Source organism: Belonocnema kinseyi, chromosome 5, assembly GCF_010883055.1.
Source record: "Belonocnema kinseyi isolate 2016_QV_RU_SX_M_011 chromosome 5, B_treatae_v1, whole genome shotgun sequence".
NCBI lineage: Eukaryota > Metazoa > Arthropoda > Insecta > Hymenoptera > Cynipidae > Belonocnema > Belonocnema kinseyi.
Window position 1 is genome coordinate 115099639 of NC_046661.1, and position 17064 is coordinate 115116702.

Genomic DNA, 17064 nt, shown 5'->3' on the forward strand with positions numbered 1-17064 from the left:
TTCTGCGCAATAAAAAAAAAAGTTTTTTATTCACGCGTTACCCCCTCCCCTCCCTCACCCAACAGGTGAAGTGTAATGCCCTTGAAAAGTGTACCCTCAATCAATTCGGTGACTCAATCGCAACGCGAAAAGAAGTACGACTATCTCTTTGACATATAAGTTTTTAAGTCAATTAATATTCATTAATAACTTATTTAATTATAATTTAATAATAATGAGCTACTTTTAATTAATAAATAAATTTCCATCACCCATCATGTGTGCATTTTGCTGCATTTTTTTACTGAAATTTCTATTATGGAGGCTTTTTATAAATTAAAAATGAATATTGCATCATTTTTAATAACTGAATAAACAATTGTTCAAATAAATAAATTTCCATCACACATAGAATGTGCAGTTTTTGAATTTTTTTTACAATTTTTGTTTCGGAACTTTATTATAATTACCAAAATACCAATCTACTAGTGGAAATAGTTGTGTTACATTTTTAATGAATTATTAATAATAATTTATCGTTTTTATAAGTTTTCATAATGCCGTTCAAAATCTGACTTCCTTATTCTATGTCACGGAAATTTCTATAATGACAGTATTCTGTAAAACTTAGAAGGATGACTGAACAGATCTAGACCTAGAGCTTACATTTTGCTTCGACTGTGAATCGAATCATTCCTAGGAGGCATTACAACCCAGTGGGTACAAAATTTGGCGACGTCTTTAAGACATCGTTACGACATATTTATGACAACTTTACGACATTCTATTTCTATGTTGTTAAGTCCTCTTTATGATATCGTAAAGACATCTTCAGATCATATGACATATTTACGATATCATAAAGACGACTTAACGACATGGATATGGCATGTCGTAAAGTTGTCGTAACGATGTCGTAAAGACGTCGCCAAATTTTTTGCCAACTGGGAAACGATGCAATATTCATTTTTAATTTACAATAAGCCTCTCTATTACGAACTTTCAGTAAAAAATGCCAAAAAATGCATACTTGATGGGTGATGGATATTCATTTATTTAATCAATTGTTTATTTATTAATTAAATTTGGTTGATTATTATTAATTTGATAAGTATATAATCTATTTATCACTATTAGTTGACTTAAAAACTTATATGTTAAGAAAATGGTCGTAGTTTTGTTCCGCGTTGCGATTTAGTCACCGAATTGATTAAGGGTAAACTTTGCAAGTGCGTTACTCGTAACCTATTAGTTGTTGGAACATTTTCATTTTTTAGCTTACGCAGGATTAAGTCCTCTTTCTTTTATCTTCTTAGAACTTTCTCGCGTGACACCCATGAAACGAGTCATTTCCAAAAAACAGAACTTTCGGATTTTCAGGGATGTTCTCATTCTCTAGGAACTTTCTTCTGTGACAACTCGGAAACGAGCTATTTACAAAAAACTCAACTCTAGGCATTTACTTGGAAATTGAGGTCGCAAAGGGTCACCTTTGGCGGGTGCTAACTCGCGATCCCTTGTATTTAAGACAATGTTTTTTTTTTAATTATAAGTATTTATGTCTACTTTAATTCATCTACTGACCAAAAATTGGAAAAAATCGGCTTTCTTATAAAGGACGTAGCTCCTAGACTATTGGTAATAAAGGAACGTATTTTTTTTTAGTTTTAAGCAGAATTTCGTCTTCTTGGATTTTTGTGAGAACACTTTTACCTCGTAAATAAGCAGGAAAACACCAGTGCAATGGAATATGACATTTTTGCATTGTTTCCAGAAAAAAATACCGTGTTCCCGGAAGAAATCCTGTTTACAGAACCTGACTCCTTATTATACAACCCCAAATAAAATACTTTAGAAAAAATGACTGCCCCATAAATTACCGGGTAAAAGTACCAGCTGACTGGACTATTAGGGTATCAGAAGGATTTGGTTTTTTTATTTATTATTCTGTGGTAAAAATAAGGGAACACGTATTTTACAGTTTCATAACAAAAAAATGATAGGTATTCGTGATTTTCTTTTTCGACGTGACAATTCTTTCTTTTTCAATTAATTTCTGTTTAGTTTAAAAGTTTTAAAAAATTACAAAATGCCGTCTGTTTTGATAAAATTGTTGAAAGGAGGTATTTGCAAAAAACCCACTCTTTAATTCTTTTATTTTTTTAAATATGATAATGGTTAAAACGCCATGAAATGGATATAATATTCTGCTTCTTGTAAAAGCAGAAATTAAAAACAAATTTTAGAAAAAATAAAAAGGTGGGGCTTTTCAAAAAATCTTCTTTATTTTTTGTCATCAAAGGATTAGAACATAAAAAAAATATGTTAAGGAAACCCCCATCTTTTTTATTTTTTGTCGTAAACGAGGCAAGATATCACAAAATAGAAAAACGTATTTTATGTAGAACTTTGTGATATTTACCAACTTTTATCTGAAAATTTGTTTATAACTTTCGTTTTTGGTGAGAAAAATGCAAAAATTTGGTTTTTTTCAAAATAATAACATCTATTTCTCAACGAAAAAATTCTGTGGGGTTTTAAAAAAAAATCAACTTTCAAGAGTTTTAGAAAAAGCGATAATTCTGTCAATTTCTAAGAACTCACAGGTTAAGAATAACTTAATCTCAAGAAATTTAATAAAAATAATCATTTTCTATGAAATTAATAAAGTATTATAATTTTTAAAGTTTTCAAGTTTTTTTCATAAAGAACCTTTTCTTTCATAAATTAATCTGATTAATGCTTATCAAACAAGCTTACCGATGCCAAACCATTGCCTTCACATGGAACGTCGAAATGCGTAAAAATCACTTCCACCCTGCGATTAGGTTCTGTCATAAAATACACTCCACAAACGGTTTCATCGTCCGTGGATGAATTATAGGTAAAATATCCAGCTTCACTCGTCACGAACATACAGTCTGAAAACGATGTAGGAATAATGAATTAATTGATAAAATCGTATAATTAGAATATAAATGTGGCCAATGTAATAATCACTCGTAAGGGGCTATCCATAATTTATATTTGATGTGAATTGTTATATATTACTTAAAAAATCAGACTTATAGAAAATGTATGAATCCAAAAATGTAATTCGATTTTTTCCATCCTGCCGAAGAAAAACGTTGATAAAAACAAACTCTTTTTTACAATTTTTAAAATTACTATTTCCACTAAATGTACTTCACATTTTTATGTGGCTTTAGCTCAGCGACCTATTACAGAATATATAAAACCTTCAGAAAAAATTCCAATCTTCTAAAATATTATAAAAAATATAAAGTTAAGGGATTTGATGAAACTTTAGAGAAAGTTGAATAATCTATATCTATATATCTTTTATAATCTGATATTCTAAACCTATATTCTATGTAATATGATTAATAAGCATAAATTAAAATAAATATTAAAATAACTATATCGACTTGCATACCATCTTAATTATTAGAAATCTGTTTACAAATTATTTTTATTTAAATATAATATTTTATCTTAGAAGGAATTATAAGCGAAGAATTTAATTAATAAGTCATTTTTGAGCTTTCATATAGTAACAAGATGTTATTAAAAGGTAAACACCCAGAGAAAGTATTATTTGAGTCAAAGATCATTCCTTCAAAGCAAAGAGAAATATTCTATGGCTCCGCATCAAAGAAAATTTGCTTTTATTGAAAGAAATTTCTCTTGATTCGAAGAAATTTTTTAGTTCAAAAAAATTCTTTTTTGTTTCAACACAATTGTTATTTTAATTTACAAAAAGTGTGTAGCCTAATCCATTGAGCAAGCGCATGAGTGCATACGAGACAGCATAGAGGTAGCTTAGTCGGATGATTTAATTCTAAATGAGATATCGGAAAGGAGTATTTAGGGGAATTGCGAATCACTGCACAAAAGAGGGACGCGATTACAGTGAGAAAGTGTGGAAAGTATATTTGTAAGAGAGAAACAGAGGCTTCCGTTCGCACGTTCGGTCGTTTTCTTTAATCCTCTCCCCCGTCCCAAAAGAAGTTTTACGTCAAGTTTTCTTTATTAGATTCTCATCAGAGAAGGTATTACATTTGTTTACAATTTTACTCCCGCACCCTCCACCATTTTGGTCCAATCCCCCTGTTTTGATACCCTCTAAACCCTATAAAACAAGTTTTTACGCATATGCCTGTATGTATGATTTTATGATTGTATATATGTATGTATGCATGTATGTATTAATGGATGTCAGGACGATTATTTTGAAAAAAAATTAATCTATTAGGTTGACCTCACAGAAAATCGCCGATCCTCTATTGTACACCGTAATCGGTGTTCAAGTGAATTGCAACAAATTTGAGTCACACAGGTGCATTCGGAGAATCTAGGGAAAAGGCATAATTTATAAACTGTTTTTTCTCATTGTTTCTCATTTGGATGAAATAGATGTTGATAAGCAGGTAAGTTTTACTAATAATTACCTAACTCTTACATTTCTCCCATTTACCAGTGAGTATTAATGCCTTGGAATCAAAATTGTACTTGGCGTGACAGAATATCCGAATCTTAGGTTAGTCAAAACCCACATGACATTTAAACCAGGAACGCCGGGATGTAAAAACTAAGTCGTGACCGTCTGCGTCTTAATTGATGCCTGTTCGTTCGAAGAAATTTCCTCTAGATTTTCTGTATTCAAAAAAGTGACGTTAGCTGGTGGTTTAAGTGAAAATACCTAACTGTATATGTAGACGGCCATGACTTTTTCTTCACATCCCGGCTTTAGTTTAAGTATCGACGGCCATGACTAACCTAACATTTGGAAGCTGCATTAGAAAATTATCATTTTATTCTAAGTGACTAGTACACACTGTTAAATGGAAGAAAGTTGAAAATTAGGCAAATTTTAAATTCAATTAGTTTCCTTATTAAAAAATATTTAGTCCAATACCACAATGCAAAAAGTTGCTTTGATAGGCGTTCAGGTGGACGGCAGCGCGGTTCAGCACTTCACAACTCTCGGCATTGAGCCAAAATTCAGTCTCCAAATGATACTTTCCCCTAGATACCCAGATGTGCACCTACGTTCAGAGGAATACATTTGAGACTTGCAAATTTTTTCAAATGCTGATTGGGAGACCAATGAAATTGGAGCTGCAAAAAATTTATAACCAGCGTTTTTCTGTTCTCTGGTACCTCTTTCAGTGTCGCAAACGTAAGTTCAAGTTCGTTAGCCAGCTATTTTGAATGAAAATTCTAAAAGTTAGAGCATTTTCAAAATTTTGAAGACTACTTTTTGCAATATTTGAAAATTCTATGAACGTTTATTCTTACTACTTGGAAACAAGAATAAGTTATCCTTACGACTTCTTAAAAAAAAAGAGAACACAAACGTTGCTTTTTGAAAACCCTACAAGATTACTATAATGACTTTTTTATTTCCCGTGCAAAATCGAAAATTCAAATTTTTATCATAAGAGAAATAATAAAAAATTCCATTTTTGCGTCAAACGATGCAAAATACAAAACAAAAATGATTCTACCAATATTATACGCCCAAAAAAGATCTGCAAATTTGCTTGAATCACTTTTCTATAGGATGCGTATTTTTGTTTTATTTGTAAAAAAATAACATTGAAAATTTTAAAAGAATTAAATTTTTCAACAAACGACACGTACCGGGAAAAATAATCAAACAAAAGTTGCTATCCGGTTCAATTATTTAAAAAATATGTAAAAATGAATTTTTTTTAAACGACACAAAGTATGACAAAAATTAATAGAGAAAAGTTTTTCGGACCAAAAAGATCGACAAATTTGTTAATAATAATTTTTAGATAGGAGTCGAGTTTCTCTTATTCGTATAAAATAGTTCAAAAATAACAAAATTCAACTGTTGAAAAAAACGATGCAGGAGGCGACACAAAAAATGAGAATAAGATACACTTGATATAATAGTGTTGAACGTAATGTAGAAAACTTCACATTTTGGACCAAATCGAGTGCGAAAAACGAGATACGTGATGAGAATGTGTTCATTAAAGCTGAAGGATCTTTAACAAAAGAGAATTCACAATCACCAAATTAATGTTGTCGATGCTTTCACCTTTAATTTTAAAAGGTTTTTGCACAAATGTGGAGGCAGTACAAAAACGAGCTCGATACATTTTCTAGCGGAAAGCGCGAGAACCATCGGGAAAACGCCTTAAGCGCGCTCAAACTGGCGAGCAGCGCGCACAGCGTGCGATGAGATTGTGCTCGCGCAGAGGCTGGGCTAAAATCTTATGTTTATAGTAAAATAATCTGTGTACAGATTACTAAATACCGTTTACAATAAAAACTAAATACGTACAAAAGCTAATGTGGCTATTTTAACATTTTCTTCAATTTTTGATTATTAATTATATTCTATAGAACCTAAAAACCATTAATATCAAATGACCAACTTTAATGGTATATTAAGTTAAAGTTGCGAAGTCAAAACCACATTAAAAATTTTCAATAAACTTGGGAGTAATAGTCATCTCAAAAATTGTAAAAAAGACTTTGTTTTATGGATACTTTTCTATTGAATTCAGCTTAACAGTGAAAATCCCCACCCCCTAAATGTAACAAATCATAACATTTTTTGCCCCCCACCCCCAAATTCTCACGTAATTTATGGATGGCCCTTGGTAATAAATGACAATAAATGAGGAAAATCAAAATAATAAATACTTTTCACAAGAAATATTACTTTCAAAAATAATTCTAGTTCCTATCTATCCTTTCCATACCGTAACCAAAATGACGGCATTCTAAACAATATAAAAACCTTGAAGAATTGTAAAGTAAAAATTTGTTTGCAAGAAATTTATGAGTTTCTATAGGAAAGTTGATTTTTAATTTTGCCAGTCCCCACTCTCTTCTGAGAAAAACTGAAAATGTTTATTAACTAAATAATGAAAATACGGCTAGATCTCGTCAACAATTACTCTACTTACATAAAATAATCGAATAAAAATTTTTATATTTTATGAGAGGAGAATGATGGATAGCTTCTATCGATAAAATACTTTTTGCATCTTTATTATGGAAATGGTGATGGTGGATCGGGGATGGAATTATGGAGAAGGGACACATAGGCGACAAGAGTCCCGAGGTGCACTTTACCAGATTATGCAGTATGCCAACTCAATGAATAAGGCTCTATAAATTCAATCTTACACCCTGTAAATCGATGTACAGACACGGATTATTTCCTTAAAAGCAAGATTATTTCCGGATTAAAGTTCGAAATCGAAAAATTCTACATTGATGAAGCTTGAATCGATGACATTTTGATTCTCCTTGAAACGAGAAAAACGTCTCGATCCGTTAATATTTTTATTTAAAAACCTGTTCAATTAAAGGAACTTTGAAAATATTTATTTGCTAAAATTGAAATGAAAATTTTTGGCATGTTTAAGAAATAGATAAGATGTTATCAGCTCTGAGATTGTCAAAAATAAATGGTTGGCCCTGATTTATTGTCCGCGAGGTGGAGGGGCATTGTTATTAATCATTATAAATTATTAATTACTCCTGCAGTCTGGTGTACACTCTCTTTACAATCCAACGCAATCTCATACAATCTTTTACAATATAGTTTTTCATCACCCCTAACAACAAAATATTATAAGAAATGAAGTGCATAGGTAAATTTCCATGGATTTCAAACAGTTTCTTCAGATTTCATAAAAATTTCACGGCGTTTTTAAGATTTCCGAACATAAAATGAGGATTAAAGAGATTACAAAAAATATCATCAAATCTCGAGTGTTGAATTACTTTGAGAAAATTTAAACGATTTTAAAGATTTCTTAACATTTTCGGCAAATTTAAGAATTCCACAGAATTTTAAGTGCCATTTAAAAAATTACAGGGGATTCCAAATAATTTTGTAGGAGTTTGAAAAAAAAAAAAGTAAAAAAATTCGAAATAACTCTTGGCGATAACAAACTTTTAGGGGGATTTTAAGGGACTATTTGAAGAAATTTCACAACATTCAAGGACTTCAAAGATTTACAGGGTCTTACGCGGTTTTCTCAAGAGAATTTTAATGATTAATTTTAATTTAATTTAAATTTCAGAAAATTTATTAAAAATTAAAGGGAATGTCAAAGGTTCTAAAACACATAAGGAAGTTTCAAAAGGAATTCCAAACGATTTCAACAAATTTCGATTGAAATCCATGAATTTTAACGCTTTCAAAAGGATTCAAGGGGTTCACCAATATTTCAACTAATTTAAAAGACATCATTGGTTTTTAAGAGATTTTAAAATATTTTCACGGATTTCAAGAAATTTCAAAACAATTCAAAGCACGGTAGACGATTTTTTTGTTCTTTAAAAATTTTAAGAGATATTACGGCACTACACATAATTTTAAGTGATTATAATAAGTCAAGGGATTACCAAAAATTTTGCAGGAGTTTCAAGATATTTCAAAATATTTCATGATATTTATACTGAACTTTGCAAATTATATTAAAATAAATTTGACGGGACTATTTTAACTGATTTTAGAAGCTTTTTATTTTGATAAAAAGAGATATTTCGGGTTTCACTCGTGTAAAAAACTACGAATTGTTTGCCGACGTTTCGTGAACATTGCAGTTCACATCTTCAGGGCTGACCTTAAACTGAGGTATCAGGGCATGATGTTCTTAGGTATACTTTCTACGATGCCTGTGACTGGCCAGAGCGCCCCACCGTGGGGAACTGGTTGAACTTGATTGGCCAATCAAGTCTTTTTTACAAAATCCGGGAGAACGGAAAGCCAAATCGGATTGGTATTATATTCATTGTCCCTATTGCTGTTATTAGGGCGTTTTAAGATTTCGATTGCTTCTCTATGTTTTCTTGGAAATTTTTTATTGTGTTTTTGCAATGACTGATGTTTCATCAAATAAAATGTTATGTCCTGTTTCGATATGATGTTTAGCTAGTGCTGATTGCGTGAAATGTTTTAGCCTGACTTTACTTTCATGTTCGTTCATACGTTGGCTCACCGCTCTCCCGGTTTCTCCAATATAGACTTTGCCACAAGAACAAGGGATTTTATATACTCCTGGATCACTGAAGGGTGCCTTTTTATCTTTAGGGTTATTTAGTAGTTGTCCAATTTTCACGGGTGGTTTAAAAATGGTTTGGATGTTGTGTTTGTTGAGAATTCTTCCTATTTGTTCTGTGACACCTTGGATGTAGGGTAGGGTGGTGGTCATTTTTCTCTCTCTTTCTTTCGTAGGTTCTGTAGACTTGCTTTTTTGAGTGTGTTTTCTTATTGCTTTATCAGTTTATTTGTTTGTGTAATCGTTCTGTATTAGGACTTTTTTTAACTTTTTGTAATTTCTTTTGTAAGTTATCTTTATCGGTTATGGAGACAGCTCTGTATACAAGAGAGTTTATGACCAATTGTTTTTGAGATGGGTGATGGTGAGAGGAGGCATGCAGGTATTTGTTTGTATGCGTGGGTTTTCCGTAAACTTCATATCCTAATGTGTTATCAGATTTTTTGTAAACTAATACTTCCAAGAAAGGCAAATTTACGTTTTGTTCTATTTCCATGGCCTTTCTTGGACGTATTAGTTTATAAAAATTCTGATAACACATTAGGACATGAAGTTTACAGAAAACCCACGCATACAAACAGATACCTACATGCCTCCTCCCACCATCACCCATGTCAAAAACAATCGGTCATCAACTTCCTTGTATACAGAGCTGTCTCCATAACAGACGAAAATAACTTACAAACGGAATTACAAAGCGCTAAACAAATCCTAATACAAAACCATTACACAAACAAACAAATTGATAAAACAATAAGAAAACACACTCAAAAATGCAAGTCAACACAACCTAAGAAAGAAAGAGAGAGAAAAATGACCACCACCCTACCCTACATCCAAGGTGTCACAGAAAAAATAGGAAGAATTCTCAACAAACACAACATCCAAACCATATTTAAACCACCTGCGAAAATTGGAAATTACTAAATAACCCTAAAGATAAAAAGGCACCCTTCAGTGATCCAGGAGTACATAAAATCTCTTGTTCTTGTGGCAAAGTCTATATTGGAGAAACCGGGAGAGCGGTGAGCCAGCGTATGAAGGAACATGAAAGTAAAGTCAGGCTAAAACATTTCACGCAATCAGCACTAGCTAAACATCATATCGAAACAGGACATAACATTTTATTTGATGAAACATCAGTCATTGCAAAAACACAATAAAAAATTTCCAAGAAAACATAGAGAAGCAATCGAAATCTTAAAACACCCTAATAACATCAATAGGGACAATGAATAAAATACCAATCCGATATGGCTTTCCGTTCTCCCAGATTTCGTAAAAAAGACTTGATTGGCCAATCAAGTTCGACCAGTCCCCACGGTGGGGCGCTCTGGCCAATCACAGGCATCGTAGAAAGTATACCTGAGAACATCATGACCTGATACCTCAGTTTCAGGTCAGCTCTGAAGATGTGAACTGCAATGTTCACGAAACGTCGGCAAACAATTCGTAGCTTTTTACACGAGTGAAACCCGAAATATCTCTTTTTATCAAAATGAATCATCGTAAAAGCATAAAATCTATTATCAAGCTTTTTATTGATTTTCAAGAGATTTAGGAATACTTCCAAGGATTTCAAGAAATTCCGAAACATTTCAAGGGACTTTAGATGATTTCAAAGATTTCCCAACGTTGCCGAGATTTTAAGGAATTCCAAGGTACTTCCGGATATTAAAAAAAAACATAAAGGGATTTCAAAGAATTATGTATAATTTAAAACGTTTCAAGATATTGATACTGAACTTTTGAAAACAAATTAAATTGAATTTTACGGAATATCTAGAGATTAAAAATTATTTAAAAATGTTTCATTTAAATTGGAGAGAATTTAGTAAACATTTTATGGAGTTTGAAAGATTCCCAAGCATACAAATTTTGAGGGACTTTCAGGAATCTTAAATCATTCAAAAGAACTTTCGGGGGTTTTAAAAATATTTTAACTGATTTTTAAATATTTAAATCAATTTTTAAGAATTTTTAAATATTTCTACAAATTAAAATGAATTTCGAAACATTCGAAAGGGTTTCGTAGAATTTTTATATTTTTCAAGGATTCCAATACTTTTTAAGGAATTCTGAAGGATTTCAAGAGATTTAAAAAAATTAAAAGGAATTTAAATTTATTTTAGTGCAGTTCTAAGATTTCAAGATATTTCTTGTACTATTATTCATTTGCAAATTATTCATTTTTACTTCAGTTAAAAATAAGTACATTTAAAAAGGATCATGAAAAATTTAAAACTTACCAATTTTTAGTGACTTTGTTTTACAATACTCATTTAGGAACAATTCAGTTTCGTACACAATTATGAATTGTTAAACTTTCAACGCTTTAACTTTCAATGCATTTATTCTTTAAACTTTCAGTTTGAATTTTTTCAACTTTTATTTTTCTATGTAGCATGTTACAAAATCGTTTTAATCCTTTTTTCCCAGTGTAGGAATCCAATCAGAGATCCGGCCGTCTTCCGGCCGGATAGCCCCGATTTAAGCCGGGCGCTAGTCGGGGAATCCGGCTAAAAACGACATAGTAAACTGGTCTGATCCCGGCTTCAATATGGGTCGGCATCCGGTCGGCTAATCCGGCCAAAAAGCGGTTAAAAAGGTTGCTTCGGGCGAGAAATTGGTAACTTATTTGGTCTTTTAAGACTCATCGTAAAGATTACGGCGAACTTTAAAAGTCAAATCAAGTGAACCAATTCTGGCAAGAAAATTCGAGTAAAATTTTAATCCCTGATGATAGAATCTCGTAGAAATTTGGAAACCACGTGATGATTTGAGGTTAGGAAGGAAAAAGGACAAACTGCATACACAACAGTATATTTTAATTTAACATAATAATTATTCGCTAACTGGGGTTGTCAAACTAATAACTGAAATAAGGTTGATTTTAAACGCAAGTCTCGATTTTATTTGCGAACTTCGAAGAGACGACGCGACGAGAGTACAAAGAGCATCCTCGTTCCAGGTGCGAAACTAAAAATTACTAAGTGTCTCTGCAGACGCCAGACGCAGTACACGCTATACATTGCGGTAAATTTAATAGTGTACAGGCTAAGCACTGTCTCAAAATATGGCAGTTTATAAAAAGGGTAAAATTAATGTTCTTGCACATAGCAGAATCGATAACAATTTAATTAAAAAAGTTAAATCATTCAAAAAAATTGGATATTTCTTACAAAGAATTCGATAAAACTCATTTCTTTTTCACTGATCTAATAAATCTTTAAATTATAATTTTTAAATAATAATTAGTCTAGCATCTATGATTACGTCTTTGATAATATCGCGGCTCTTAAAAATGTGTAATTTCTACGAAAACATTAACCTGACCAGTGCCCGGCCGGCTCCTGACCATGGGATATAAACAGGGTTGGCCTGGCCAGTAAACGGCCGGCTCTGGAGTGATTCGAGAAAAATGTAGCCCGGCCGGTTTCCGCCCGGTTCCTGACCATGAAATCCAGCCAGGGCTAGCCCGACCGGGTTCCGACCAGAAAACTTGTTGTATTAGGGCCAGCCAGGGAAATTTCTACACGGGTTAGACATTGATAAAAGAATGTCATTCATATTTTCTAGAGCAGTACTTTAACTGCTTCATTTAAAACTATATTGTTATAATTATAGCAAAAAAAGTGGAGGAAATTCTTAACAAATTTTTTGTATTACTTTTTTATTATAACTTAAGTACATCAAACTGCGTTTTGAAAAATTATAAAACTTTACCTATAATAGTACTTTTTAAATTTGGAAACATTCAAAATTTATGTATTCGATAAGTTTTAACATAATAAACTAAAGTCAATTACAAATAGTAGAAAATTTAAGAATGAAAGCATACTTAAAAAAGGAACATTATTAAAAGTAGTAAATGAACTATTGCAGTAATTATTATCAGTTTGATAAATAATAGCTTGCAATTGATAAAACGATGTTAAATTCATGCTTTGCAGAAATAAAAGAAGAGAAAAAAAGCATTTGGCGGGCCTAATATTATATTTATATAATAAAAATAAGTGCGACAACATATACAAAAAAAGAAGAAAATAATGAAGTAATATATTGCAAACCCGCCAAATATTTTTGTCATGGAAAAAACAATATTTAGAAATGTTAAAATCCCATAAAACCTTATAGTTCCTATAAAATCCTTCTAAATCTTCTGAAAGTACGCATAAAAGAAGAAAGAAAATTTCCATCAAGGACGACATTCGAATACGAAAAAAATCGCCACTGAAAATAATTATTTGCGTAACATGAGGCACGGATCCAGAGAAGTCGCTGGAGGGGGCGGTCTTGGATAAGTTTCTTATTAGCAGTCGAATATTTATTTATAAAAAATAGCGTTTAGAAGCGAAATGAGACTTGCCAAACGATCTGATAAAGGTCTTGCAGACTAGTCCTAAAAGCCATTCTACCCCATTTTTCTGAAATATTTCCAGTGATTTAAAAGGATTTCAACCAAATTTAAGGGAATTTATAGAATTTCCAATGATTTTAATTATTTTTAAAAATGCTCAAAGGTTTTAAACATTTTAAGGAAATTAAAATGATTTTATGGCAGTCGAAGGGATTGCACAAGAGTCAGTGAAGTGATTAGATATTATTTCATATTTTTTGAGTGATTTTTGATGGATTTCAATAGATACACAAAAATTCTAAGCATTTTATAATATTTCTATAAACTGCAAAGAATTTCACAAAAATGAGGCGATTTGTAGAATTTCAAAAATTTAAAGATAATTTCTAATATCTCGTTTAATCTGCATTTTAAAAGAATTTCCTTTAATTTCGAAAGATTTGAAAGGATTTCATAGGATTTATAAGACTTGATAATATTGAAAAGGATTCCAAAGTATTTAAGAGAATTTCCGAGATTTACCAATAATTCAAACGACTTTTAAGAGGTTTTATAAGATTTCGGAGCATTTCAGTAATTCTAAAGGATTTTAAAGACTTTTAATAAGTTATTTTAATGAATTTTCCTGTATCTCAACGGATTTCATAAAGCTTCAAAAATTTAAAGATATTGAAAGAAAGATTATCAGATTTTATGTAACGTCACGGTATTTCGACGGATTTTATATTATAATGGATTTGAAGGAGGTTATTCACAAGAATTAAGGGATTTCAAAGGATTTAAAACATTTGAAAAGATTTGAAAAAATTTCTATTAGATTTCAAGAACTTTAAAGGTTATTTTAAGAGATTAGAAGGACATTTTAAAAGATTATTAAGCATTTATAAACTCCTACAAAATTTCAAGATTTTTAAAAAGATTTCAAAGAATTTGACACATTTTAGGTATTTCCAAGGATCCGAGGATTTTGACGATTTTAAGTAATTCAAAAAATTGTATGCGGTTTTGAACAATTGACTAGACATACAGAAGATTTAGAAGGATTTTATAGGAACTATAAGGTTTTAAGGGATTTTAACATTTCTAAATATTATTTCATCTATGACAAAAACATTTGGCGGGTATGCAATATATTACTTCATTATTTTCTTCTTTTTTTGTATCTGTTGGCGCACTTATTTTTATTATATAATTATAATAGTAGGCCCGCCAAATGTTTTTTTTCTCTTCTTTCATTTCTTCAAAGCATGAATTTAACATCGTTTTATCAATTACAAGTTATTATTTATCAAACTGACAGTAATTACTGCAATAGTTCATTTACTACTTTTAATAATGTTCCTTTTTTTAAGTATTCTTTCATTCTTAAATTTTGTATTATTTGTAATTGACTTTATTTTATCATGTTACAACTTGTCGAATACATAAATAAATATAATGTTAACTATATATCATTTACAGTTCGTAAATTTAAAATAAACAAAAAATCTATAACCCGATATAGAAAATCATTCACGGCGAATTACATTGTTGAATTGAAAAAAAACATGTAATTTTTTTTTACAAAATGGCGACCCTGCAGAATATTTCTTCAAGCGTCTGCTCCGAGACATCGAAAACTGCTGCAGCTGTCAAAATTTTTCCATTTATTTGATATAAAAAAGGTTTTTTCATTCGATTACTTATGTGTTCAAGGGAAGGATAAACCTATAAAATAATAAAAAAGTTGAAAATTAAAATTTATATCGCCTGTTTAATCGAAGGTCCAAATTTTCGACCATTTTTTCAACAGTTTTTAGCCCAAAAAATTAATTAATAACCCGATATCTTTAAACTTTTAGGTATATCCATCCGATAGTGCCATAAAGAGAAACCCCTGCAAATTTCAGCCTAATCGGTCAACAACTTTTCAAGTTAAAGCAGGAGCAGTTTTTGAAAAGACAATTTCGAGATAATCACGTTTAAAGATTCGTTACGGTATAACTATTAGTTTCAGTGTCTTGCCGATCAATCAGCGATTCCGGGTCCACGTAATAAACCTAGTAAACGTAGTAACGTAGTAACGTAGTAATCAGCCTTTGCAGAATTTATGGGACAAAAAATATTCAAACCTATTGTGTAAGAAACATTGCTCCGCCGCAAGCGCTCCGACTACCTGATTAGTGACGGTACGCGGACTCTGACATTTTTGACAATATCTCCATAAATATTTAATATTTTCCTTTTTCTTTTTATTAAAGTTTATTTTCAACATATTATACATTCAAAATATGAAAGAAAGAAAAAATCTATTTTTTGGAAATTCTAAAAGTATCTCCCCCTTTAATGTGACTATTTTTGAACTTATTTAGTTACCTTTACATTTATCCAATTTCACTTTACTAAAGTAAAAACAGCTTATAGTTTTATTCAACTTTATTAAATTTATTATTTTTTAATTTATTGTTAGCTCGTCTTTATCGTTGATTCAGAATCTGCATGTCACGCCGCGAACCGTATATTTTTGGTACAACTCAGTCACCGCATCCTGCATTGTAAATGCGCACACGACGACCCTCTTTCGAGCAAAACCATCCGCTGTGCATAAACTATAGAGTTTTAGTTGAAATGACATTTAGGTGAATCGAGATTTAGTTCGATTGTATAGCAACCTCGATATATCGATCCTCTACTATCAGTATTAGCAAATCTAATATCGAAGTCAAAATATCGATATTTCCGATATTCCGATTTCGATATTGTATCATTATCGTAAATCCTTCTCAAATACTTAAAAATTAAAATTTATGTAAATCTATTGCACGCTAAACGGACTACCCTCCACCCTACAGCCACCCCCTCCCCCCTACAAATATAGGAAACACCACTACCCACCAACTGTATTTTCGAGAGATTTGACACTCTTAAACATGTATTCTGAGGTTAGCTCGGGTTTACTATGGTTTTCGGGGTCGTCGAATGCAAATCTGGCGTCCTTTGACTTTTATCGCGTCAGGTTCAAGATCATTGGAAGGTCAAATCGAGAGAAAACGGTAAAAAATCCAAAAAAAATACGTTATAGGTTTCTGGAGTCGCTAGTTACGAATCTGGCATCCGTTGACCTCTATCGCTTCAGGTTCAAGGTCATTTGAAGGTCATTTGAAGGTCAAATCGAGAAAAAACGGGAGAAAAATAGAAAAAAATATGTTATAGGTTTTCGGGGCCGCTGATTACAAATCTGGCATCCGTTGACCTCTATCGCGTCAGCTTCAAGACCATTTGAAGGTCATTTGAAAGTCAAATAGAGAAAAAATGGTAGAATAATCTGGCGTCCGTTGATTTCTATCGCTTCAGGTTCAAGACCATTTGAAGGTAAAATTGATCAAAAACGCTGAAAAAATAAAAAAAATACGTTATACGTTTTCGGGGTCGCTGATTATGAACATGGCATCCATTGACCTTTACCGCGTCAGGTTCAAGGTCATTTGAAAGTCAAATCGATAAAAAATGCTGAAAAAAAATGTTATAGGTTTTCAGGGTCGCTGATGACGAATGTGGCATTCCTTAACCTCTATCGCATAAGGATCAAGGTCATTTGAAGGTCAAAACGCGGTGAATCAAGAAAAAAATCTGAAAAAAATTATATGTATATTTTTTGGACCGCTGAATTCGAATATATCATGTGTC

General features: G+C 31.6%; 1 protein-coding gene across 2 annotated transcripts in view; it reads right to left on the reverse strand.

Annotated features, from left to right (window-relative positions):
- The window catches only part of LOC117172769 (corticotropin-releasing factor-binding protein), a 138778-nt gene that overhangs the window by 19921 nt on the left and 101793 nt on the right, over positions 1 to 17064 (reverse strand). For both annotated transcript variants that reach the window (XM_033360975.1, XM_033360976.1), the window contains one exon: positions 2740 to 2900. In XM_033360975.1, the coding sequence (XP_033216866.1) occupies positions 2740 to 2900 (161 nt within the window). The remainder of the gene's footprint in view (positions 1 to 2739; positions 2901 to 17064) is intronic.